General features: G+C 40.0%; 1 protein-coding gene across 4 annotated transcripts in view; it reads right to left on the reverse strand.

Moving 5' to 3' along the window:
* The window catches only part of ctnnbip1 (catenin, beta interacting protein 1), a 71,008-nt gene that overhangs the window by 33,544 nt on the left and 9,867 nt on the right, over positions 1–27,597 (reverse strand). For 3 of the 4 annotated variants that reach the window (XM_052039592.1, XM_052039593.1, XM_052039595.1), the window contains exon 2: positions 3,236–3,359. In XM_052039592.1, the coding sequence (XP_051895552.1) occupies positions 3,236–3,331 (96 nt within the window). In that variant the 5' untranslated portion in view covers positions 3,332–3,359. Of the gene's footprint in view, positions 1–3,235; positions 3,360–10,388; positions 10,425–27,597 lie in introns of those variants that run through there. The other variant, XM_052039591.1, reaches the window with a different exon arrangement.

The raw sequence follows: 27,597 nt of genomic DNA on the forward strand, positions 1-27,597 counted from the left end.
TGAGTCCAGATCCACCAAAGTGGATGTTTAACTGCCTTCTGAAATTGCTACAAAGTCCAGTGGGCAGTGGGGACTGCATAATAAATGCAGGCTTTGCCAGACATGTCCACATCCTGGGAATAAAGAAATAAATAAACAAATGCTGGCTTTTGGAGAGATATCCAGAAATAAAAACAAACAAAATTCACACAGTTTAGGATTTGAACTTGAGAGTCACTATACTACTACCATTTAGCTGAATACATTCGAGGCAGCCATAGTAACTTGACATTGTTCCAACTAAAATCAATCCTAACTGCCACTGGAGTTTGGGACCTTCCTGCATAGCTCAGTAACTCATTGAATCAGGGGCTGATCAATTGGGGAAGTCATACCTCACCAAGGGAAAATCAAGGAGGTCAATGTTACATCAGTAGTTAGCAATGAACAGATCTAGAGAGGGTAAAACATGAGAGAGAGAGAGAGAGACAGAGAGAGAGAGACAGAGAGACAGAGAGAGAGAGAGAGAGAGAGAGAGAGAGAGAGAAAGAGAGAGAGAGAGAGAGAGAGAGAGAGAGAGAGAGAGAGAGAAAGAGAGAGAGAGAGAGAGAGAGAGAGAGAGAGAGAGAGAGAGTGTGTGTGTGTGTGTGTGTGTGTGTGTGTGTGTGTGTGTGTGTGTGTGTGTGTGTGTGTCCGTCCGTCCGTCCGTCCGTCCCCAGGTGGACTGAAATATGGAGCCAGAAGAGCTCAATGTCACCTCAGGCTTGGAAATCATTAAGATAGGGATGTAGGGGGTTGAGGGCTGATCATTTGGGATCAAAAAGGATGAAGATCACAAGCGTGGTGTAAACATAGCAGGGAGTGGGACTTGGAGGAGAGATGGAGTTGGAGGAAAGTGAAGGGAAAGGAAGATCAGGTGGGCTTTTGGAATTCAAGAGCTGTTGGGGCTCATGATCTTTGACATCTGAAAGGAAGGAAAATTGTTGGCGGTTGCAGCACTGAATGCGCCAAAGAATAATTCCGTAAATCAGATGTAAACCAGATCCAATAAACTGCAAGTCATTTCAAAACCATTAATTTTTGAAAGGTCACATTTATCTGCAGATTTCAGACTTACAAATTTCAGCTCCTCCTATTTCCTCTCCCTAACTTTCCAGCAGTTCAGAATAAAGGACAGTCATTTTTAATTCCCCTCTCCACACTTACGTCTGTTCTACCTTTCTGGTTTTGATATCCCCCTCATATCACTCAGTAAACATATGCCTGAAAACTCAATTGCATAATGCAATTTATTTCAGCAATATGCAACTGAAAACCAATTTTTCCACGAGTGATCCATCAATAATGACCATTATCAAGTTGTTCTGCATCACTCGGAAAGCTTGACAAGACACTTTCTATCATGCAACCTTCTCCCTGCAATGATCCTTTTGGAGTAGTGAGGAGGAACTTGGACCGAGGTGCCCTGGTGACATTCAACACTGGGCAACATGGTCTTAATAGTGCAGTGCTAGACTATGATCCCAATAAGTAAGCAAAATATTTATCTAATTCCTTGCTCCCCTTTGCACCCAAACATTAAATTTAACCCCCAAAACCCACTATTACCCAGAAGACTCCAAGGCCACCCCAGCCCTCAGCCCATGAATGCAAAATTCATTCCACATGTCTGTGAGCAAATTGCATCAACCTCTAGAATGTGATAAATCCCATATTTATTGGTTCACCATGAAAGATCCACTTCATTATATTAAACGTGTTTCTCTCTGGGGAAGTATAATTATTATAAATAAGGAAGGGCTTATCATACTTACAAGTTGTTCTATGAAGTGGCTAATATTACAAATCAAGCATACTAAGGCTCTGACATTACTTCTATACATATCTGATCCGCCTTCATAGAGTTGGGTATAAGTTCCTAGCTTTCTGAATTTTACTGCCGTAAATATGAAGAAAAACTATTACCATTGTTGGAAAAGAGCCTCATCACAAGCGCCTGTTAACAAAGTTATTCTCTCCACAGGTACTAGTTTTTATACAGCTGACCTTCCTTCCATCTTAATGTCAGAAGTGGAAATGTTTGCCGGTGACTACATAATGTTCAACCACATTTGCAACTCCTCAGTAAATAAAGCAGTACATACCTACATGCAGCAGTACCTAGTTGACATTCAGGTTGGATTAAAAAAATGGGAAGGAATATCCATGCCACAGAATTGCCAGGTAATGACTAGAATCTAACCGCCCACCCACCCTGGACATTCAATGGCATTACCGTCATTGAATCCCCCATTATTAACAGAAACCTAACTGAACCAGGAATACAAATACCATGGCCACAAAAGTAGGTCAGAGACTGGGTTTCCTGCAGCTAGTGACTCACCACATGACACTCCAAATCTTTCCTCCATCTGCAAGTCAGAAGTCAGGAGAATGATGGAATACTCTCCATTTGCCTGGATGAATGTTGCCCCAACAACTCTCAAATCATTCAACATGATCCAGGACAAAGCAGGATACTTTATTGCCACCCCACCGACCAACATAAACATTCATTCTCTCCACCACTGGTGCAAACTGGCTGCTGTGTGTGTCATCTACAAAATGCACTGTAGTTACATTCTGTAGTTACACTCTGTAGTTACTCACCTGGGCTATTCCAACAGCACTTCGCAAATCTGTGACCTCTCCCGCTGCAGACAAGGACAGTGGACCACTATCTGCAGGTTCCCCTCCTAACTGCACACCATTCTTGTCTGGAAATATACTGCTGATCCTTCATCATGACTGGGTCTAAATCCTGGAACTTCCTAGCCAACATCACTGTGGGAGTACCTCCAACAGAAGGACTGCAATGATTCAAAACACAGCCCACCACCACCTTCTCAAGAGAAATTAGAGATGCTGGACTTGCTAGCAATCCCCTCCCTGATCCAAAAGAATAAATACAAAAAAATTTGTTCAGAGGATAAATGTGCAGAGAGATGAAATTCATTAAAATACATTGCTACAAGATAAGCTGGGGTTGTACCTGTAGTCACTTTAGTCACTTTCATCTGAACAGAGTTATGGGAGACAGAATGGAGGAAAGAGCAAGGGAGTGGAATTAACTGGATAACTTTTTCAAAGACCCAGACAATCACAGTGAGCGGAATGGCCTCCTTTTATGAGATATCTTTTTATGATTCTAATAACAATCTCTATTCAAAAGCCACATCAGTTGAAGTTATGGTTGCACATTAAGTTCATCACTCACATTTGATCCCATCTTCCTCAGCATAAGCAGCACTCGCACCTTCTGTTGGATGTACATCTCATCGGGAGTCTTCCCGTGGGCACCTTCACGGTTCATCTGCTCAGCTCCAGTCACTCCGTTATCACTTGATGATAGGAAGAGAAATATTCATAAATATCATATTTTTATGCCTTGACACTATCAAGGTCATATTTCCTTTAGTCAACAATAATAACTGTTCTGCTGCAGAAAACCTGAGAACTCCATCACAAACAAACTATGTAGGCAACCAACGTATTTTCAGAGCAAAAGATTAAATCTTCTGATGCAAGATGCCATTGGTTCAATCCCCAGCATTTTCAAACTCAGGATCAAATTTCAGTTTACAATCATGGCTCACTATATACCATTCCTCATTTTTTTAATATATTACTTCTCATGTTTTCTGACAACATCGAAGGAAGCCATTTGACCCGTCACGCTGACTCTTAGACCAATTCATTCATTCCTTTTCCCACTCTTATTTCCCTGTAACTTATCCTTTGTTGCATTCTCATTAACGCCCCCCCCCCACCCCCCACCAATTGTTTGACCTCCCACATACAGTAGGGGTAATTTACAACAGCCAACTAATCTACCAACCAACACATCTTTGGGATGTGGGAGGAAACCGAAGCACCTGGAGGAAACACAGAGAACGTGCAAACATGACACAGACAGCAGCTGAGGTCAGGATGGAACCCAGATCACTGGAGTGTGTGCTAGGAGCACTATCGGCTGTGTTACTGGGCTGCATTCACCTCTCTGAATCAAAAGACTTCAAATCCTGCTCCAGAAAATAGCACACTAAATCTAGATACAACAATTAGCTTGGGTGAAATGAAATTAGCCTAAGTTCCCATTCCAGATCACGATGACCTCTGCCAGAAAGCAGGATACATGGACTTTCAGTGAGGAGGGAACCGAATGGACTGACCCTACAGTCAAATATTCTGATAATACTTATGGTCCAGCATTAACATTAATAAATATTACTTAAATAAAATAACATACTGGTGCTCTGAGAACCTAAGCAAGAATGATAGTGCCTTGAGAATAGGGTAGGGAAGCAAAGAGACAAGAATAAGACAACAAATTAAAAATAAGCAATAGTAGGTAGGTTTTGCCAATCTATTAGTATTAAGATCAGGAACAGAACCTCCAATCCATGGTTCTGGGCTGAAAACAAAGTCAGATTCTGTAGCTGAAATGATGAGCAACACCACAGTCAACCTCCACCTCCATTATGAAGTTTCTCACATTGGCTTACAGTGTGAAAGGGACGCACAAGGACATGTTTCTGTTTTTGCCTGAAGTGGAACTCTCTTTCCAGAAGACCACTGACAAATTACACTCCTTTGCAGACTCATTTCCCAGAACTGACTTCATACACCCTTGAGATTGAACATCTTAAACCCGCACACCAGGCAGCTTGAATACCTTACGAGTTTGCATTGCTGATGATGCACAGCTGACTTCCAGTGGAGTGGTCGTCACATGGAATTACTCTCTTGGGAAAGGGATGCATGGTTATTTTTAGAGCTTGATATAAAACCTTACAGAGGTCAACAGCTCTGCTTGATTATTGAAAGAGGTGTGTAATGGTCATAATCCATCCACAATAAATAAGAACTTGGAATGTTGATATGCACTATGAATCCTGGAATATCTTAACATTTTACGTGATATATAATAGCATTATGTTTTTGCAAATTTCACCTGTGGCTCTGTCAGTAACAACTTCACATGAAACAGAAGGGTCTAGGCTTGTCCCATTCCACAGATGTAACCACGAAAATCACAACTGACATTTCAATGCAGTACTGAGGGAGTGCTGCATTGTCGTAGGTGCCATTGTTTATATGAAATGCTAAAGTCACTTCTCTCTTAAATAGACATGCAAGGTCCCATGAGGTTACTTCAAAGAAGACAGTGTGGTACCATATTTCCCTCCATAGCTGCTGCCTGACCCACTGAGTTCCTCCAGCTTGTTGCTCCAGATTTCCAGCATCTGTAGTCTCGTGTCTTCAGTGTGGTATCTCTGAAGCCTTAGCTAATAGATGTTCCTTAATCAATAACTTTACTTAAACTAACTGATCATTTTCATATTGCTATGTGGAGGACCTTGCTGCACACAAACTGACTGCCATGTTTCTTGCATAATACCCAATGAATTATTTTTGAAATATTGCAAAGAGCTTGGGAAATTCTTTATGTAGTGCAAAGTACGAAAGACATAACGCTTTTACTCATAAACACTTTTTCACTCTCTGATTACATAACTTATAAATATAACGTTCTCCTTTTCCTACATTATTAGCAGTAGTTGTACTAAGATACCAGCACTCTTTTTGGAACCTCATCCTGGTGAACAATCTTTATATCTGAGTTTAAGCACTGCATCATTTAAATACTTAAGAGCAGCTGAGCCCATTCCTATCCTCACACTAACTACCTGCCAGTAGCAAGTCAGCAGAAGTGAAAGGATAGAAGTCACTTCTGTACCCTATCTCCCTGAAGTGCCACTACAATTGCCCAAATGGGATTGATCAACCAGGCTAACACCAAGGGTTGAATCTATAATATATGCAACCTTTCCTGGTGTCCATCCTTTCATTGACATTTCTTTTGTTTGCTCCACCCCTCTGCAATTAAAGCGTGCCTGCTTTCTTGCCTTGCCTAGTTCTGATGAAAGGTCATTGACCTGAAACATCAACTCTGGTTCTCTCTATATAGACGTTGCCTAACCTGGTGAATATTTCCAGCATTTTCTCTTTTTGTTTCACATTTTCAGCATCTGCTGTTTTTTGCCTTCTAATTCCACATACCACCCTCTGTGTGAAAAAGTTGCCCCTCAGGTCCCTTTTAAATCTTTCCCCTCTCACCCTAAACCTACTGTCCCTAGTTTTGGTCTCTCCTACCCTGAGGAAAAGACTGTTACCGTCCACCTTATCTATGCCTCTCATAACTAAACATTTGTATAAGGTTGCCCCTCATTCTCCGATGTTCCAAGGAATAAGGACAGAGCCCAGCCAACCTCTCCTTATAACTCAGGCCCTCTAGTCCTGGCAACATCCTCATAAATTTTTTCTGCACTCGTTCCAGTTTAACCATGTCTTTCCTTATAACAGGGTGACCAAAACTGTACACCGTGCCAGGTTCTTCAAAATTTTTTTTTCTTCAGATTGCCAAAGATTGTGCTGCCGCCCGGCAGGCAGTCACAGATATCGTACAGCCAGAAACAGGCTTTTTGTCCATGTGCTCATATCAAAGCTTATGCGCCACATGAACCTCTGTCCACTCCACTTTATTTCACCTATCAGCATAAACTGTTCCTTTCACCTATCCATTCCTTTCCATTAAATAATTTTCTCACCCAAAAATGAAAATGCAATAAATATGCACCTAATGCATGTAAAGAATAGGGTCACAGGATGTATTTTCGAGACATCATATGACTTTGTACTAACTATCCAGGTACGACCTACAGAAGACCATTGAGAGAGTGAAAAGGCAATTCTGCGCAAAATTAGAGACACAATCGGACGCACGACAGCTGTGGCAGGGTCTGCATGCCATTTCTTCCTATAGGGTGAAACCTAACAGCATAAATTGCAGTGATGCTTCACTCCCCGATGAGCTCAATGCCTTTTATGCACACTTTGAAATGGAGAATAACAATACACCTGTGCGAATCCTCACAGCATCCAGCGACCCTGTGATCTCTGTCTCAGAGGTCGATATCAGAACATTCTTCAAGAGGGTGAACCCTCGCAAGGCGTGAGGCCCCGACGCTGTACCCAGCTGGGTAATGAAAACCTGTGCCGATCAAATGGCTGGAATATTCAAGGACATCTTCAACCTCTCACTGCTGCGGTCTGAGGTTCCCACCTGCTTCAAAGGGCAGCAATCATACCGCTGCCCAAGAAGGGCAGGGTGAGCTGCCTCAACAACTATCAACTGGTAGCACTCACATATAACGTAATGAAGTGCTTCGAGAGGTTGGGTATGGCTAGAATTAACTCCTGCCTGAGCAAGGATCTGGGCCCATTCTAATTCGCCTACCAGAACAACAGGAATACAGCGGGCACATTCTCACTGGCTCTCCACTCTGCCTTGGAGCACCTAGACAACAGCAAGATATGTGTCAGGCTGCTGTTTATCGATTACAGCTCAGCGTTCAATACCTCAGTATTGATCACCAAACTTCTAAACCTGGGCCTCTGTACCTCCCTCTGTAACTGGACTTCCTCATCGGGAGACCACAGTCAGTATGGATCAGTGATAACATCTCCTCGCTGACAATCAATACAGGCTTACTTCAAGGATGCGTGCTTAGCCCACTGCTCTACTCTCTCTACACTCATGACTGTATGGCTAAGCACAGCTCAAATGCCATTTATAAATTCGCAGATGACACCAATGTTGTTGGTAAAATCTCAGATGGCAACGACGAGGCGTACAGGAGTGAGATGGATCAGCTGCTTGAGTGGTGTTGCAACTACAACCTTGCACTCAATGTCAGCAAAACCAAGGAATTGATTGTGGACTTCAGGAAGGGGAAGTTGGGAGAACACACACCAGTCTTCATTGAGGGGTCAGCAGTGGAAAGGGTGAGCAGCTTTAACTGCCTGGGTGTCAACATCTCTGAGGATCTGTCCTGGGCCTAACACATTGATGCAATCACGAAGGCATGCCAATAGCTCTACTTTGTTTGGAGTTTGAGGAGATTTGTTATGTCACCAAAGACTCTTGCAAATTTCTATAGATGTACGGTGGATCACAGCCTGGTACGGAGGCTCCAATGCACAGGATTGCAAGAGGCTGCAGAGAGTTGTAGACTCAGCCAGCTCCATCACAGGCACAACCCTCTCCACCATCAAGGACATCTTCAAGAGGCGGTGCCTCAAGAAGGCGGCGCCTCAAGAAGGCGGCATCCATCACTAAGGACCCTCACCATCCGGGACATGCCCCCTTCTCAATATTACCATCAGGGGGGTGGTACAAGAGCCTGAAGACCCACACTCAACAATTCAGGGGCAGCTTCTTCCCCTTCATCATCAGATTTCTGAACAGTCCGTGACTCGTTTCCTTTTTATTGCATTACTTATTTATTTTGTAACTTATAGTAATTTCATGTCTTTGCACTGTACTGCTGCCGCAAAACAACAAATCTCATGTCTTATAAGACAGTGATAATAAACCTGATTCTGAGTAAAAGCTTCCCTGGATCCACTTAAGGGGTTTTAGGGTATATGAACAAAAGCTTGGCTGGGTTTTAAGGAGAAGTTTATAGGAGAAGATTAGATGGAATTCCAAGGCCTTGGGAGCTGAAGGCATGGGTGCCTTGTAATGGTGTAATTAAACGCACGTGTGAACAAGATGCCAGAAGAGGAAGAAGGCACATATTGAAAAGTGCAAGGTTACAGACATTGGGTGGGGCGAGATGTTGGTGTGATTTGAAATCAACGTTGCAAATTAGTCTGATTCATTTTCCAACATTTATCAGAGAAAGGAACAAAATCATTAACCAGGTAGCGGTGTTCTAGGATGAAATCCGAAGTCAATGGCTCTGATCTTCCTAGCATTCAGCTGGAGGAAATGTCTGCTCTTTCTAGACAAAGACAAGCAATCAAATAAGAGATATTTAAGAAGTCAAGAAAAGTAAAAGAAAAATTAAGGAATCTATTGCTTAGATATCAGCAAAATGTAGCATTTAAGGCACCAAAGGCCTGAAAATTATAAATTTTAATGACTGTAGTATACAATTGTTTGTTTCAGTACTGCTGATTGATTTTGTATCAATGCATACAATGGAAAATATAGATCTCTCATTCATCGAAGTCTGTAATGCAGATTTTGTACACAAAATCCCTCTGGTGCTTTGAACATGCATGAGGAGACTGACATTGGATGAAAAGCAATCTGAACAGAAATTGAACACTGGCAAATGATAGGAAACCACTTGTCATGCAGCACTTGGGCTTTACACTTGCTGTAGTGCATTTGCAACTAGCACAAAACCATCAATTTTAACCTGCGGGCAGTCTATTGGGCCAACTTCCATGTTATTAATGTTAATGAACTGAGTGGAGGATTGGCACCTCAGTAACATTAAAACATTCTGCACATGCATTTAAGGGTACAAACACTGTGTTTAACTTTGACTAAATACAGAGGGGCAGGCTGTCAGCTTAAACACTCTAGAGCAAGTACAAGTCATCTATAAATCTATCCCTTGATACTGTCCAAGATGGAACTAGGCTGGTTGCAAACTTAATGTCATATTTGCTTCTGAAATGTACTCCAGATCAAGTATCCAACGTATCACTGGAAGCATTCTGCTCTGCCCGTCTCAGTTCATTTGTTGCTGAAATCCTCCTTGTCAATCTCTTTGTTTCTACTCTCTATAAACTCTGCTGGAATGGCCTAATTGGCACCATTCTGCTGCCTCAACACCCGCTGTGTTTGCTGACTGACGTATATTAGCTGCCCGTTGAGGCTGTGACACAAAGGACCAAGTTTACTGCATGTAACTGGCCATTATAGCTAAAGGACAACAGTACTGTGACACATGTACTGAAGGACCCAGAGAAGCTTTGGTGTTATGTTAGCAATTCTGCAGTATAACGATAAGCAGAGAACTGTGAGTCCCTAGAATTTGGAAACTCATGTGCAGTTTATTTGATTGCAGGTTAGTATCTTCCATGAGGTGCTTATTATATAGCAGTCAATCTACAAAATGGGGACAGCACTGAAGCAGTATTTCAACTTATTGTTAAGATGGATGGAGATTATAAACTGTTGAGTTGAATAATATCTTTATTTTATATATCAAACATTTCAGACACTTTCTGAATGGCAATGCTATTCTTAAACTATCCCCATTCCAAAGTCCAGGCAATCTTCAGTTACTGTTTCTCAAGAACAAACTTACTTGGTACAAAAGAACACTGTGGCAACCACAATAACTTTATACCAGTGCTGTTTTATACAGCTAATAGGCTTGACTGATCAATCTGAATCATGCTCAAAAGCGAACAAGCAGACAGCAGCAAAGTTGAACGACAATGAATTTATTCACAAACTTATTTAATTTTCTCGTCTCCCTTTTCACAGCCCAAATCCTGCTTACCTACAAGGATCCATGATTTCCCTTCGCTGGAGCTGCTATGTGCTCAACTGAGTGGAATCTGTCACCCCTCCCCCTTCCTCCTCCACCCCCACCCCCTGCCCCCACCCCTCAGGAATCAGCTCAGCTCAGAACCAAGGGAAATCACAGCACATTTTTGGCCTGTGCTTGAAGACTGTCTACACTACAGTGACACGAACAAAGTGAGACCAGAGACCTCCATTCTCATGGGTACAAAACGCCACAAGTCGAAGCAAAACTCGTATGTATTTCTGATGTGTGCACATGTCACCGTGAAGCCCAACAAACAACCAAAGCAAATGTACTCAATGAATTGAGTGGTAATTCTTTTGAGTAAATCATTGCTTTTGATTTCATGGGTGTGAGTTGTCACATCTGGTGCAGTGAAGCTGCTGTCAATTCTCAAAGCTGTGACAGTTGATAGCATTGAAGTTTTAAAAATAGTTGCTGTACACATTGGCTTTCAGGCAAATACTTATAAATCTCACACAGTTATTTTGTAAAGTTCTGTTTATGAGGAAACTAAGTATTTTATTCCATCTGAATGAAAACTGTTGAACACAGCAAAATAGAACATTACGTATACATGCTGCTTGGTATTCTGATTTTTCCTGCTGTGACAAATATTTCATGCCTTTCATATATTATAATCCTATGTGTTAGAACAGAATATGTGGAAAGACAAAGAAATTAACTCTTGAAAACTAGTTATGCTTCACATATGCAAGGCACCACAGCGCCTAGGAAGTTTTAAGGGGAGAGGAAAAAGACATGACATATAACTCCAAATTTGAAGGAGAGGAGAGAAGAGATTCATCTTCAAGGCATAGTGAGTAAAAGAAATAAATCCCCTTACATACCCAATGATTGAACCAATGTCAAACAATAAAAAAATAAGTAATATGTAATTATACAGAGCAATACAGGATTGGCATGCTCTAATTAACACTCTGGCTCCTGTGTCATTCTGTATTCAGAATAATGGACCTCTGTGCATTGGAGTTACTTTTTAAGAGAGGCAGTCTGCTCCGAACATTAAATATTGAGTTTAAATTAGCTTTACACTTGCTGCAGTTATCTCCACCTGCTGGAGGTGGTCTTGACCTTCTTGCTTTGGGTAATCCAAATTGTTCTAGATGGTAGACATCGGTATAAGACATTCAGCTTTACATCAATACAAACTAGTAACAAAACTGGCTTGAGGAGTGCTTTTGAAGAAAGCATACAGCAACTATATGTTCATTTTTATAAAACTATAACAATCCTTGATTTTTGTTTGCAGCTGTTCCTATAATTACAAAATAAAAGTGTTCGCTGTAAATTGTGAAAGGACTCTTATTGAATCATGACCTATTTTATGGCGATGTGAAAGAAGAGGACTCTTTGTTTTCAGTAACAAGGCATCTACTCTCTCGCTAACACATGATATAGTCCAAACAGACCAAGTCAGGGTAAATACTGCAGTGGAACGTAGGAGTAGTTAGTGTGAAATTAAAGGCAGCCTCATTGTGAGCTACAGGATGAACTTTATTTCTTTTAATTAATTTATATGCCAGTGAATCTTTACTACGATATAAAATCTTTAAAATATTTTAAAGCTGCAGCTCCACAAGAACATTTTTGGATCTGAGCATGACTAACAAGGCCACTAATAAGGAAGAAAAATGGAAGCACGTTTATACAGAGTCCTTCATAGTCTTGAAACATTTTATTGTGCTTTAAAGTCAGTATGTATGATTACAGTATGTATGATCAGCTATTATGATTACTCATGTTATACAGGAAATGTTATTATATTTTCATGCACCTCTATATTAATATTAACCAGTTAAATTCCACATCATAGAACACTGAATCACTGAATCCCGTCTTCCCTTGACAGAAAAATAGCAAAACCTTGTGGGAAAGGTTTTTTTTGTAATTACTTTCCTTGCAGGAGCCTTTCAAATTCTGTACTTTTATGTTCACTGTCCAAAACAAAGTCCAGTAACTTATCTATGCCTCTCATTATTTTAAAGAGCTGCAATACATCTCTCCTCAACTGAAAATAAACATCCTCGTTAGCAGCTTTCCTTATGAAGTAATTGCTCAATTGGTCAGTTTCCTCTAAACCCTTCATAATCCCCTAGAACCAGCATCACCACTAATCTGTACAAAATCCAGTTATTCAGACTGAAATTCTGATAATGTCCAGAAATTTACTGATGTGTTTCATGTTACCACATGTTTTCTTCCAGTACTATGATTGCATTCTAAAGTACTTCCCACCCTCTGCCAGCAAATGCCTTTTATAGATTTATTATTACTCCCCAACACGTTGCCCCCTTAACTATTTCCATTAAAATCCATTTAGACAAGACAATGTACATCCAGTGATCTGCCTTGCAGAAGATTACTTTTAATCAAATACTTTTCTGGCTGAAGATTATTACGAAATTTAACACTTCTGAGATTATAGATATGCTTCAACTGAGTTCACAAATAACGAAAACAGCTGAGATTCCAGATTCTTGAGCAACGTTAGTAATCATGTTATCCCAGAAAGAGCTATCTTCCATTTATCACCACTGACCCTCTTGGTGCATCTGTCAGGATTTTGTCATGTGTTTCACATGTTTTAATCTTCTCTGCAAGTTTAACTTTGTCAAAAATGTTTTGGATATCCAAACAAGTAATATCTAATGAATCAGTCTTTAGAATTAGTACACCGACATTATAATAAGCTGAGATGTGACTATTTTGAAAGCAATCTGAGTACAATCTACCACATCTGTACTCTTCCAATGTAAAAAGTTATAAACTCTACATTCTAGAAATAAATTCATCAGCCAAAATAATAAATTACCACAAAAGCTTACTTGTTTGTCTTTTACAATAATACTTGCCATCTCAATAGAATGCTCCTCATCCACTGTTCTACATTTGCCAAATATCCAAAGGACTTTATCTTCTTCCTCTTCCCCTACAATTGTTACATTATTCTTCTTGTAGACAGTGACTCACTCTACTGTGAAATTTTGCAGTTCTCCAATCCCTATTAATGGCTCACATTAATTCACATACCCACAATAAAACCTACAAACCCATTATTGCTGAACTATCTTTTAAATGATGCCAGAGTTCTCACCTTCACTGTATCAGAAAATTAGAAGTATTCTGTGGTAAATTTCTTGTTATGACTCTAAAAGTTTTATAAAATAAACCTGAAGTAACTTTTCCAACAGTTACAAATTAATTGTAAGTAGTGTTTCAGGAATGTTTCCATCTCCTTGGTTTCTGCCTCTGCCATAAGGTCACTTTCAGCCAAAAAGTCCATGGAATTTCAATCCTTTCTCATAAGTCAGGCTCTTAGTTGAATGGTTCTTTCCTACATATCCTGCCATGTGTGGATGTCTTCCTTTGTTAGTGAGCAACCAGGACAGGAAATGAAACGCTCTTTCTGGCCAGAGCACTTTACAGTTTGGCCACATCGTTCTACAGACTTGTATTTCACTGTACCGGCTCTGAGGTTCAATATTCCATCAGCTTTGTTGACTCCAGTTTTGCACTGGTTAGTCATCAAGTCTATTAAAGCTTCTGGATTTCTTTGAGCTTCAATACTCTGTGCAATGCTTTAAACATGCATGCATTAAATTTCATCAACTCCTTTCCTATACTCTGCCTTGCTCATTTTGTAATTTCAAGGTTGTAGCCTTAAATTTTGGTGTTCTAAGTTTGTTTTTGTTTTCTGTAGATACCTGTCTTCCACAGTCATCGTTTACAACAGGGGAAGTGAGAAACAAAATTCTGCACACTATATGTCATCATGGCATCTGTTTACAGACAAGCACAGATACAAAGTGAAAGATGGACCTGGTACCACACTTACCTTCAATACTTTTAACACTAGCTATTTTAGAGGGGCTTATTCATAGGGCTATTAGTATAATTTCAGAAAGTAGGCTAAATTGTAGAAGTTAAATTTGTATATAATTTCAGCACTTAGAAACCAAATGCAATTAGTAACAATATGTATTATGCAAGACTCAGATGTGAAAGTCAAACCTATTTGCATCCACCTCTTATTCAACAAATAATAAGACATCAGCTACAACAAAAAATCTGCTGGAGGAACTCAGTGGGTCGAGCAGCATCTGCTTCAATTCCCTTCCCTCTCACAGCTCGACCAGCTAAGTTCCTCCAGCAGATTGTTTTGTTGCTCCAGATTCCAGCATCTGCAGTCTCTTGTGTCTCTCCAGACATCAGCTTACTGGGAAGCAAAATATCAAATAGAGCTTAAAATAAATTCAAGAGAAAAGCACAGAATCTGCTGAGCTTCAAACACTAGACATCTGAATCTAAGCACAGAACAACTTTCGGCCTCACTCTGCTTTAAGCGGATGATTTCATTGGTCAACTGTCAGCTGGGGGAATCAGTGGCCAAGTCAGTAGCATGTCTATGTTTGAAATGATCCAAGACATTTTCTGGTCATCTCTCATCCTTGGCTCAGATTTCATTTTGCAACTATATTAACATCGATCCCACTCAGCTCAAGCTGCACTAATGGCTGAAATAAGATTATCACTTTTTCTTAATGCTGTAACACAATGTTAAAAACAGCAAGATCTCTGATAACTCCTTCACCATCCAGTTACAATCTGAAGAACAGAATTTATAGGCAAAATTACAATTACTTATGAGTCAATATATTTTGCTAAATGCTGTCTAGAAAATGTAACCGTTCCATCTTAATGGAAATCAAGGTCAGGATGAAGGCATTTTAAATTGCCAGTTTTACAGTTTAAGTCATTGACCATTTTTATTCATTTCAACGGAGAAAGGATCTTAGCTGAGAAAACCAAGGCGTACAATCAATTTGTGTGGAGCTGATAAACAGCAAGCAGAAATAAACATCGGTGAGCATTGTCCAAAGCTCCCCAGAGATGATAATGTAAGGCATAGTATAAACCAGGAAATTAGAGGTGCATTTAACAAGAGTAATCTAATAATCATGGAGGACTTTTATCTGTATAGACTAAGCAAACTAAATCAGCAACAATAGTGCAAAAGACGGTGAATAAGAGATAGTTTTACAGATCAGTATGTTGAGGAACTAACTAGGAAGGGGGTACTTTAGAACCAGCATTGTGCAATGAGAAAAGGTTAATTCATAATCTGGTAATTAAGGGGCCTTTAGGAAAGAGTGATCATAATAGGACAGAATTTTAAATGAAGATTGAAAATGAATTAATTCAATCTGAAACCATGGTCTAAAATCTAAGTAGAGCTAATTATAAAGATGTGAGGCCTGAATTGGCCAAAGTAGACTGGGGAACTACATTAAAAGGTATTACAGTAAACAAGGAATAATTTCTGATCATGGCTAACATGAGACGTTAAAGGTAGTATTAAACAGATCATGTTGCCAAAAAGAAGCCTGAGCCTGAGGAATGGGAAAACTTCAGAATTCACTAAGGGAGGCATTGACAAGGAAAATGAATGTAGAAATCAAGAGTGATCTAGTGAGAAACACAACAGTACTGTAAAAGCTTCTGGTGATATATAAAAGAGAAAAGATTAACAAAGGTCAACATTGGTACCTTACAGATAGAGACCAGAGCAATTACGTTTGGGAATAAGGAAATGGGAGAGAAACTAAATAAATAATTTATGCATGTCTTCACAGAAGATACAGAAACCTCAGAAGCAATAGGTCTAGAATGAATGAGCAACTGAAATAAACAAACATTAGCAAAAAAGTATTGGAGTGATTATTGGGGCTGAAAATGATAAATTCCCAGGATCTGATGACTTACATTCCAAGATTTTAAAAGCATTGCTTGCCATTTTCCAAAATTCTAGATCTAAGAATGTCTCCCACAGATTGGAAGGTAGCAAATAGAACCTACTATTTCAGAAGCTGAGAACTACAGACCAGGTAGTCTGAGCACACTTAGAGTACTGTGTCCAGTTCTGGTCGCCTCATTATAGGAAGGATGTCGAAGCATTGGAAAGGGTGCAGAGGAGATTTACCAGGATGCTGTCTGGTTTAGAGATTATGCATTATGAGGAGAGACTAAGGGAGCTAGGGCTTTACTCTTTGGAGAGAAGGAGAATGAGAGGAGACATGATAGAGGTGTACAAAATATTAAGAGGAATAGGTAGAATAGACAGCTAGCGCCTCTTTCCCAGGGCACCAATGGTCAATACAAGAGGGCATGGCTTTAAAGTAATGGGTGGGAAGTACAGGGGAGATATCAGAGGAAGGTTTTTTACCCAGAAAGTGGTTGGGGCATGGAATGCGCTGCCTGGGGTGGTGGTGGAGGCAGGGACATTGGTCAAATTCAAGAGATTGCTAGATGAGCATATGGAGGAATTTAAAATAGAGGAATATGTGGGAGGAAGGGGTTAGATAGTCTTAAGTGAGGTTTAAAGGTCGGCACAACATTGTGGGCCAAAGGGCCTGTATTGTGCTGTACTGTTCTATGTTCTATGACATCAGCAGCATAGAAGCTGCCAGGATCTATTTCCTTCTTCTTAGGCAGTCCCTCAGGATCAAGGATTAGTTGCTAGTTTTGGAGATTCTGATGAGGCCAGTGCAGGAACCGCTGACATTTCCACACACAAGACAGGAGTTGCCTGGTGAAGTGAGGAGGTGGGTAGTTTGTAGATGGTAGAAATGGAAGCAAGAGTAAAGATGTCATGCTCCAGTTATACAGGGCTCTGGTGAGATGGCGTCAGGAACATTGTCTACAAGTCTGATCTTCCTCCCTCAGGAAGGATGTACTTGCAATAGAGAGTGTGCAACTGACATTCACCAGCTTGAACCCTGAATGGAGGACTGGTCTTATGAGGAGAGATTAAGCATATTAGGCCTTTACTTGACTCTGAACGAAAGGTAATCTTATTGAAACATACAACATTCTTTAAGTGCTTGCAGGCTAGATGCAGGGATGACGTTTCTCCTGCTTAAGGTGTCCATAACCAGCTGCCACAGACTCAGATATAAAGGGTTGGCCATTCAGGACAGAGATCAGACAGAATTTCTTTATCCATTCTTTACTCTTTAATTTTTTTTTGACTGGAAAGAGTGACACATGAACTGTAGTATTCAAACTTGCATGGCATGAGTTGTTTCCTGAAGACTTCAGCAAACATCACCATACATTGAGAGCACTGGATAGAGCAAAGGCTATGTGACCAGACAACGTCCCCACTGTAGTTCTGAAGGCTCGTGCTCCAGAACTAGCTATGCTGATAGTCAAGCTGTTCCAGTATGGTCATAATGGAGACTCAAGAGAGACTGCAGATGCTGAAAGCTGGAAATCAGTCCTGATGAAGGGTCTCAGCTGAAATGTCAACTGATCATTTCCCTCCATAGATGCTGCCTGACCTGCTGAGTTCCTCCAGCATTTTGTGTGTGATGCTCCAGTATGGTTATAACACTGGTATCTACCCAACAATGTGGATGCCCAGCTATGTACTATTCATAAAGAAGGACAAATTCAATCCATAGAATAGCGAAGAGAGACCACTTAGTCTCTCTGCTTCTCAGCTGGAAAACTCTGCCGTGTCTACAAGCAACAGTAGGTTTTAGTACCTATTTTTTTAAAATCCATATCCATTTTAATCTATATTTTTGGTCTACCGGGATGTATTCTTATACTTACATTCCTGACCACTGGAGCACGCAGGTACTTGGCTAATGGGCTACCTGCCTGGCTGTCCTTCCCAAACATCTTGTTGTTCCTCATCTCAACCTTTGTCTCAACAGAATAGAAATAATTGACATTATTTTCCAACTTTATTTCACACCCACCTGTTGGCAACCACACCCATACCATCAGCCCATGAACAATTATTATAAAAATATTATAGTGTGCTGATTAAACAAATATGCCAATAACTGTTGCTGCATTCAGCTTTTACAAACACCATGTTAAATTGCTTTTCAGAAGATATCCAGTGTGGGGATTTCATAAATGCTATAATCATCAGAGAAAAGGCAAGAGTAAAAATAGAAGACCTTACCAAGAAGCATGAAAATTTTTATACCAGAGTATAAGACAGCTGGGGCGGTATCCATTACTGGCACAAGGGAAGAATTCAAGCCTGGGGATCAATGTTGTCAGACAATGGAGATCCAGAACCAATTTTAACATCTCCAAATGTTCCTTGTGAGAATTCAGTCACTGACAAGCAACAAGTATTCTGTGAAGTCAGTTTGAGAATGTCTGTGACACATCCCACACACTTACTTGAGCTCACAATTTGTTGAGTAATTCCACTTTGCAGGCTGTGCAGCACAGTAGAATCTTAACAGCATTTCTAACATTCATTAATTTTATGCACAATCTTGTATCTTAGAATTGTGACTTTAAACACACGGAGCTTGAAAGACCGGACAACCAGGCTCAAGAACAGCTTCTTCTCCACTGTTATCAGACTTCTGAACCCATCACCTCTTTCACATCCCCTTACAGGGGTGCTGCCACATTCTCAAACTTTTAATTTGACCTCTCTTGGTTATTCTATTATTATTCTAGAATTTCTTTTTGCACTACTTCAGATTGCACTACTATACTCCACACCGTTCTGCTGTTTTGTGCTCATTGCCATATTTATTGTTGCATTTATTATTACCATGTACACTCTTTACTCTGTGTGCTCCATGTGAGCAAGGAATTTCATTGCACTCTGGTGTAAATGACAATATACTAATCTAAATCTGTTTTATTTCCAGCTGTACATACACACACTTCAGTGGAGAAAAATGCAGAACAAACACTATCTGATAAATACAATCGAGCAACTTCATTCACTTGCTCCTTTTTTGTAACTCAGAATGCAAAGTGCAAGGTACTGCTGACACTGTGTTATAAAAGATTTGTAAACTGCTTTTACTAAAACAAAAGGGCTTTCATTTTTAATATAAAGGCATCTCAAGGTGTGAACTAGAACACCTGTATCAAAAAAAAGTAAGCCATGAAAGGAGAGACCTGAGTAAAAGCAAGATCAAAGAAATGAGATTTGAGGTTTTTTTTGGCAAGGAGTATATTTGAACAGTACAGCATAGGAAAAGGCCTTCAGCCCACAATGTCGGTGCTGATCATAATGCCAATTTAAACTGCACATCTGCCTGCACGTGCTCCATATCCCTCAGTTCCCTGCCTGTCCTTACCTGCCTGTTCCCTCGAAAAGGACTTGGGTAGGGCAAAGGGAATGGAGTTATTGGGTTTTGAAACAAAAAGTGACAACATGGCTTTTCGTCAGAAAAGATCTCCAAGCTGCATCATGTAGCTTGTGAACTAGCAAACCAATAGAGCATACACCTTCAGTCAGATTGTTACAGTGCTATTACTGTATACAGGACAACTAGGTACTGACCATCATTTTTTAAAAATTATTGTTCCTAGACAATTAAAGAATGAAAATTATACACAATGTTGAGGTCAATATATGATATTCTCTAGCTAGCTGGTAATTTTGCACTGTTTCAGCTGTGACTCAGTGGGCGGCACTTTGTGGGTCTAAGTCCAACTCCAGAGGATGAAGTAGAATTGAATGTTGGCCTGTTGAAGGAGAGACTCTGACATAGTGGCCTCACAAGGTCATTATGTTCGGTAGAACAGGCCTTTTCCCTTGTGATCTCCTGTCACCAAAGACAACGGGGGGGAGCGATGGAGAGGGGTGGGAGATAGAAAGACAGTCAGGCAGGTTGTGGTGAGGGTGGTCCATCAGGTCAAAAACAGGGATTGCGCTGGTGGGGTGAGGGTTCAGGCTAATGGGGGGAGAATGGTCAAGCAGGTAAGAAATGTGGGGTGGAAAGGGTTATTCATCAGGTGAGACAGGTGGGGCTGCAATCTGGACAATTAACTAGCACTGAGGACTCAATCCTATGAGGGAGACTCATTTCAGTGCTCCCCTATACACGGTAGAGTATTATATGAAATGGATGTTGTATATTTATTCCTCATCTACAACACCAATTAAATGATCTGATATTATTGCATTGCTGTTTGTGGGAGCTTGCTGCAGTCAAATTGGATTCCATGTTTTCTACAAGTGATGACACTTAAAAAGTACCTCAATTTATGAAATGGTTTGGCATATCCTAAGACTGTTAAAGGGGCTATTTTTTGCATGTTTTGCATATTTTTTCCTTTAATTCCAAATCTACTCATGAATCTTTGTGATTATAAATTGTAATTTTAAATGCAAGGAACCCCCATAGGATAGCTTGACAATGTTTGTGGGAGAGGTGGAATGTCAAAGCTGTGCAAATTCATCTTCACAGCCTGGTTATACTATAAATCAATGAATTACACTAATACAACTTACACTCTTGAGATAAATTTCATTTACACTGGCTTTGATTTAATATGCACAAATTAACATAAATTTATAATGTAAACAAATTATAGTCATGGCAACTGGATCTTAAAATGCAATTAAAGTCTTAAAACACAGAAGGCAGTCATTCCATCTAGTGCATCAGCGCCAGTTTGCTAAAACAGCTATCCAATTGTTTATAATTCATTCATGGGATGCATGGTTTGCTTGGGCATTTCAGAGGCTGGCTATATTATCAAGCAACATAATAAAGTTAAGCAACCCTGCTTGGCATAGTAGGATGTACAAGATTTGGTTCCCAGTCAGTGCCAAATGTAGTTGAATGGTAACTGAGTCTGGACAATGAATCTCATAGTCAATACCATGAGGAGGTGTGAATGGCAACAGAGGTAAGTGATGGGAGAGGGAAGTGGAATTAAATCACCGTTTCCTTCTTCTGGTCACTTTTTACCTTGTTCTGCTCCCATTGTAAAGGTATCATAGAGAAACTTGGTTACAATACTCTTCATTTGCAAATAGCTAGCCAACACTTGGTAAACACAGCCATTTACAAAGTAGCCAGCTGGGTAAGGTGGTCTATAGCGGCTGTTGATCAAAAGGGGGAGAAACTTTGGGTGCAGGGTTGGGCAGGCAGATGGGTGGTGAAACATAGAATCAGGGTGCAGTTCTAGTCGCCACACAACAGGAAAGATGTGATTAAGTTAGAGAGGGTGCAGATAATGTTCACAAGGACATTGCCTGCATTGGAGGACCTGAGTTCTCAGGAGATATTGAATAGTCTGGATCTGTTTTCCCTGGAGAAAAGGAGGCTGAGGGGTGACATTATAGAGTAATATAGAATTATGAGGGACATAGATAGGGTAAATGACCTGCTAATTATTGCACTGCTGTTTTGGGAGCTTGCTGTGATCAAATTGGATTCCACGTTTCCTACATATGATAACACTTCAAAAGTACTTCCATTTATGAAATGGTTTGGGATATCCTGAGGTTGTTAAAGAGGCTATGGAAATTCATTAACATGTTTCCCCAGGTAGTGGTGTTTAAAGCTAGAGGGCATCGGTTTATGAGAGGAAGGAAGTTCAAAGGGGACCTAAGGGGTAAATCTTTCACACAAAGAGTAGTTGGTATCTGGAACAAGCTGCCAGAGGAGGAGGAAGCAGGAACAGTAACAGTTAAGAGGCATCTGGACAGGTACTTGAATGATCAGAGAATAGAGGGACATGGAATTAATTCAGGCAAACCGGATTAGAATAGATAGGCATGATGGCTGGCAAAGACATGGTGGGCCAAAGGTCCTGTTTTCATGCCGTGCAACTCTATGACTCTAGAAGTGTTGAATCCATTCAACTAAAGTTATAAAGATCTCCACTTTAAATGAAAGATATAGAAAATTACAACCCAATTAAAAATCTATGATGCTTCACATAATACAGCCTTGGAGTGGAAAATAAGGCTTAAGGCAATGGTTCATGTTACATTTTAAAATGCCTGGTAACCTTAGAAAGAAGTACAGCTGCAAGTTCAAATGACACCACTCGAGGGGATCAAGGATCTATAATGGTTATCTACTTCAAGGGCAAGTGATGCAGTGACATGTAGAGTTGAGAAACGTGTGTGGATCACAGTATTGGGTATTTGTGCTCCAGAAATTAGACACACTCCACCATGCACTGCATTTTTCCAATCAGAGGAAATACGTTATATGCTTACTGCCAAATTAACTACACTCACAAAAGTCCTCTCAAAGGCTTCAAGAAACTTGTATAAATTGTCCAGCAAAGTTTGGGCCATTAAATCCTTACCTTATAAACATTTAAGGTCTTGAATGTAATTTAGTTTAAACAGGTTTTCTTCCTTGGTTTCAATTCCTTTCATAATCTTGGCCCTTTCTCTCTCTGCAGTCTCCTCTGGCTCCATAACCCTCCGAGATTTTCATGCCCCTCTATTTCTGGCCTCAATCATCCATGAATTTAATTGCTCCATTCCTTGTGGTCATGCCTTCAGCTGCCAAAGCCCAAGTTCTGGGATTCCTTCTATATTTATCTTCACCTCTCCAGCTCACATTCCATTGTTAAGGTGGTCTGGAAAACCCAAATCTTTGACCAAGCTTTTGGCCATCTGTCCAAATACTTCTTTATGTAGCTCAGTGTGAGATTTTTTTTAATATAAAAAACTTGTAAAGCACCTTTGAGATGTATTATAATATACTGCTATGTGAAAAATACAAGTTCAAGTTGTTGATATTGTTTAAGGAATTTAAAAGAATGTTTTGCACAAACCTTCCACGTTTGTGGAGCATTTTTCCAAGTGCCTAAGAAACAATCAACAGAGGCAAATCTGGCATTCACCCTCTCCAGCCATTTGACTGAATCTCTGAACAGATCTCAGAGTGAGCCAGTTTAAAATAAGTGAATCAGAGCCCCGTGCTACTGGAGTATCTCAATTGCAAGTTTAATAAGGAAATTGGCAAAATCTTCTTAATAACATTAGAGACACACTATTTCCAAATACTGGGCCTAAACAGCAGTCCTTAAAGAGATGGATTAGAAAATGGTAGGGTGGACCCAGAGATTAAAATGACACCACTCGAGGGGATCAAGGATCTGTAATGGTTACCTACTTCAAGGGCAAGTGATGACATTACAGTTGAGAAACGTGTGTGGATCACAGTATTAGATATTGGTGCTTTAGAAATTAGACACACTCCACAGAGTACTGTTTTTCTAATCAGAGGAAATATGTTATATGCTTACTGCCAAATTAACTACACTCACAAAAGTCCTCTCAAAGGCTTCAACAAACTTGTCTCAATTGTCCAACAAAGTTTGAGCCATTAAATCCTTATCTTCTAAACAGTTAAGATCTTGAATCTCCCATGCACTACAGTCTTGTTACCAACATGCCTCACCCAACAAATGGCAGCACTCCTGTGCTGAAGTGGAATGACCGTTTAACCTTCATAGTTTGGTGGTAATATTTAATCAAGGCCTTCACTTGAAAGTAGTTCAGTTTGTCTAAAGCCTTGGAGGATGCCACCATTGATATTGTGCTTGTTGAAATCAGAAGTCTCCCAATAAATTATTTTCCCTTCTGTTCCTTCTTTTGGTTATAAACTTTCCGTAGTTGAAAGGTGATGGAAAATTTCTGCTTTTGGCAGGTCACAAGGAAATTTCCCATTAATTTTCCTTCTCCTGCAGAGAGATAACTTACTTGGCAAAATTTTCTGCTGAAATCCAAGTTTCGGGCTCGCTAACCGGCAGCATTCAACCAAGTTATAAGAGTATGTATGCGAGCCCATACATATGTACGTGAACACAGTTTTAGGTGTGCTACTGTAAGGGAGTGATATACTGTTACAGAATCTTGACGCAGGGTTCTGACCCGAAATGTTGACAATTCCTTTCCTTCCACAGATGCTGCTCGAGCCGCTGAGTTCTTCCAGCAGGTTGTTGTTTGCTACTGTTAGAGATGCTTTTGAATGAGAGCCTAACCAAAACCATCCTGCTTCATTATGACAACTCAAAGATCTATGGTACTATTTAAAGAGGAACCAAAATTCTTACAGTATTCTAACCAATATCTATTTTACAATTACCTGATCTATAATCTCATTGCTGTTTGTGGCATATTGTGTATTGACTGACTGATGCATTTCACTACATTTAAAACAATGACTACACATCAAAAAAAATCATCTGCTGTGATAATTGTTACTATATAAATGCAAGTCCTCTTATTCCTTAATAAAAAGATTTCTTTTTTGTTTGAGAGAGATCTTTTCTTGCTTTGCACCAACCCAAGGAACCAGCTTTAAGAAGATAGGCTGAGATGCCAACAGAGGGCAATCCTATTCACCACAGGAATTATAAAAGATAAAAAAAATCCTTTGCCAGGTTCAATGGAGATTTCTAAATCTCTAATGACATTGCCAAACAAATCCTGCCTGCTGGAAGTGTATTCCCATCTGGCAACTGTACCTAATCTACACATTTTTTGAAAAGGAGAAACGAATAATCAGTTATGTTGTTTCCTTGCTGATGTTTTAGTGGCTCTTCAAGATGCTATTTAAAATGGCTAAGGCACATCCACTTAAGGCTAAAAAAAATACTGAGATCAATGCTATTTCTGCTTTTCCTGAACTCAACCAGACTGAAAATAAGCTTGTTTCCTGAGACTTACTCCTTTCCTTGCTAATTCTCTCACACAATGGCATTAAAGTATATACGATACAATTATACTACTTGGGTACACGTGGCAGTCACTGCCGGGTGGCTTGCTTGAGAGACCACAGTGGATATGTGGACCTACACATAATTGATCACCACTGTATCACCTATAACCAATTATAGTCCACTAGAGAGATCAGGAACAAAAAATCTGGCCTACAGTCTCCTCCCTCACCCCATGTTAAGCCGAATGTGAGCTCCCTGTTCACAACTTTGGCTATGTCAAGTTAACAATGCAGGTCTGGAATCAAACCTGTTCCATCCTCATCTGCATAGTTCTACCTCACTGAATGAACCTACCAATGCACCAGAGAGAGACTAGATAGCTCTTTAAACACATTGTGTGGAATTGATAACAATAATTGACATTAATTAATCAGTAATTCATTGAATGTCAAATCCTGCAAGATCACATTCTCAAAACCATATTCACATCAGGTTCCAGACCTGGTGGTCTTTGTGTTCCTGCTTGTCAACCTCCAGCAGCTGTCTCTACCTTCACCCTCCCTTCCCCCTCCTACCTCCATCTTCCTCCTTTTTTGTTGTCTGCCTCCATCTATCATCCATCTCCCAACTCCACCCCTCCCCCTTTCCTTGCTGGCCTGATATGCCCATCATCCTTCACACCCCCGCAACCCCTCAGACTACCTCTGGCCCATCTCACCACACTCCCCCTTTATACTGGCTTTCTCCTCTTAGTCCTGATGCAGGGTTTCAAAATGCAGAGATTTCCTCCACCACCCCCACCCACCCCCACAGATGCTGCTCGACCCAATGAGTTCCTCCAGCAGATTGTGTTTTTGCTTCACTTCACACCTTGAAAGTTATGGCTCAAATGATTAAGGTCATTCACACATGGAAATACAGAAAATAGGAGCAGGAGGCCATTTGACCTTCTGAGCCTGTTCCACCATTCAGTATGATCATGCTGATCATCCAAGTTCATCATTCTGTTTCAGTTTTATCACCATATCCCTTAATCCCACTAGCCCCAAGAAAAATATCCAGCACCTTCTTAATGATTTGGCTTCAACTGCTTTCTGTGGTAGAGAAGAAATTTCTCATCATCTCAGTCTTAAATAGTATACCCCTTATTCTTGGTCTGCAACTCCTGGTCCTGGACTGCTCTGCCATTAGGAGCATCCTTCCTGCCTTCAATCCGTTGGAATTTTGGAATTATGTAGGAATTTTGAGGTTTCTATTAGTTCCCATCCATTGCCCCCACTGCCAATCTCCTAAACCTTGGTAAATAAAAGCCTAACTGATGCAAACACACACCCTGACCTTTTCATCATATCACAATCACAGAATTGGATATTACATTTTACATGTACATTTATTTAAAGGCAAAAATGTCACTGAAAGAGAACTTGAACACTCGTGGCAAAAAGTACACGACAGCCAGCAGAGATAGGAACAACATAAATCCTTGAAAGCTTTCAACCAAGCACAATTTCCATTTTTTTTAAAGCTTCACGTAGGGAACTATTCTACTCCCTAAAATTGCGTAAGATGCCTCTTGCAATATCCTTCTTTAGTGGATCACAGCAGAAGATATAATTGCTGGGGAATTCATCTTCAGAGAACCATTTCCAGCAACAAGATATCCTGGCCACTTATCTGCTTCTGCTTGTCATATGATTGCTTTTGTTACATTAATGGCCAAGAGATCCATTTTATTTAAATGGAAGGATCCTATACCTCCTACCGCATTTCAATGGTTTTCTCAAACTATAACATGTTTAAACTTAGAAAAAATTAGGAGTGGTACTGTTGATCCTTTGCTTAAATTTGATGAAGTCTGCAGTCCATTTATTCAGTATTTCCATATGGTATAACCAGACCTTTTTCGAATCCCTTTCAATAACCTTTGAATATAGAGGAGCAGAGCTAACGACATAATAGTGTTTTTTTTAACCAAAGAAATATCAGTCCAGCTTTTTTTTTTGAAGTTTTTGGTTTACTTTTGTTTATTTTTTTTAAATTTGGGGGTTCTCTTTTCATATAATTAAATTTCTTTTCAAATTCTTTTGTATTATGCTCACTTAATAAGAGATTGGGAGGGTCAGATTATATATTTTACTCCCTGTGAGCGTATATATTATTGTTATTATTGTTATCCCGATCTCTTTGCACCATGTGTAGAATTACTAATGTTATGTATATTAATTTGATATTAATTTGAAACAATAAAAAGATTGAAAAAGAAAAGATATCCAGGCTTAGAGTTAACAAAGGCCATGTATAAGATACAAAACAGTCTTGCATAAATCCTCAACCATCAGCCATCTTTTCTTCTAATGAATCAAGGTTTTTGATCAACAACCAGTTACCATGTTACAAGCCAAATCACTGAGAAAAAAAATTGTAGTTTGGAGGGACAAAGTTGCCATTTCTGGATGCTTTTCAGAATTCAAGTGGACATGGGACAAACATTTTGCTTGCACAGCACTATTTCACCAGGCCAGTGAAAATATTACTTTACCGTCTAAGTGTGTCAGTTCATCATCTCATTAGCTAAAATACTGTATTTTCTCACATACACAATACTTTCCAAATTAAGTGGACAAATTGAAGGGACAAGAATGGCGGCGGGGGTGGGGGGGGGGGTGTAGAATGCAACATCCAC

The sequence above is a fragment of the Pristis pectinata genome, chromosome 26 (genome assembly GCF_009764475.1).
Source record: "Pristis pectinata isolate sPriPec2 chromosome 26, sPriPec2.1.pri, whole genome shotgun sequence".
NCBI lineage: Eukaryota > Metazoa > Chordata > Chondrichthyes > Rhinopristiformes > Pristidae > Pristis > Pristis pectinata.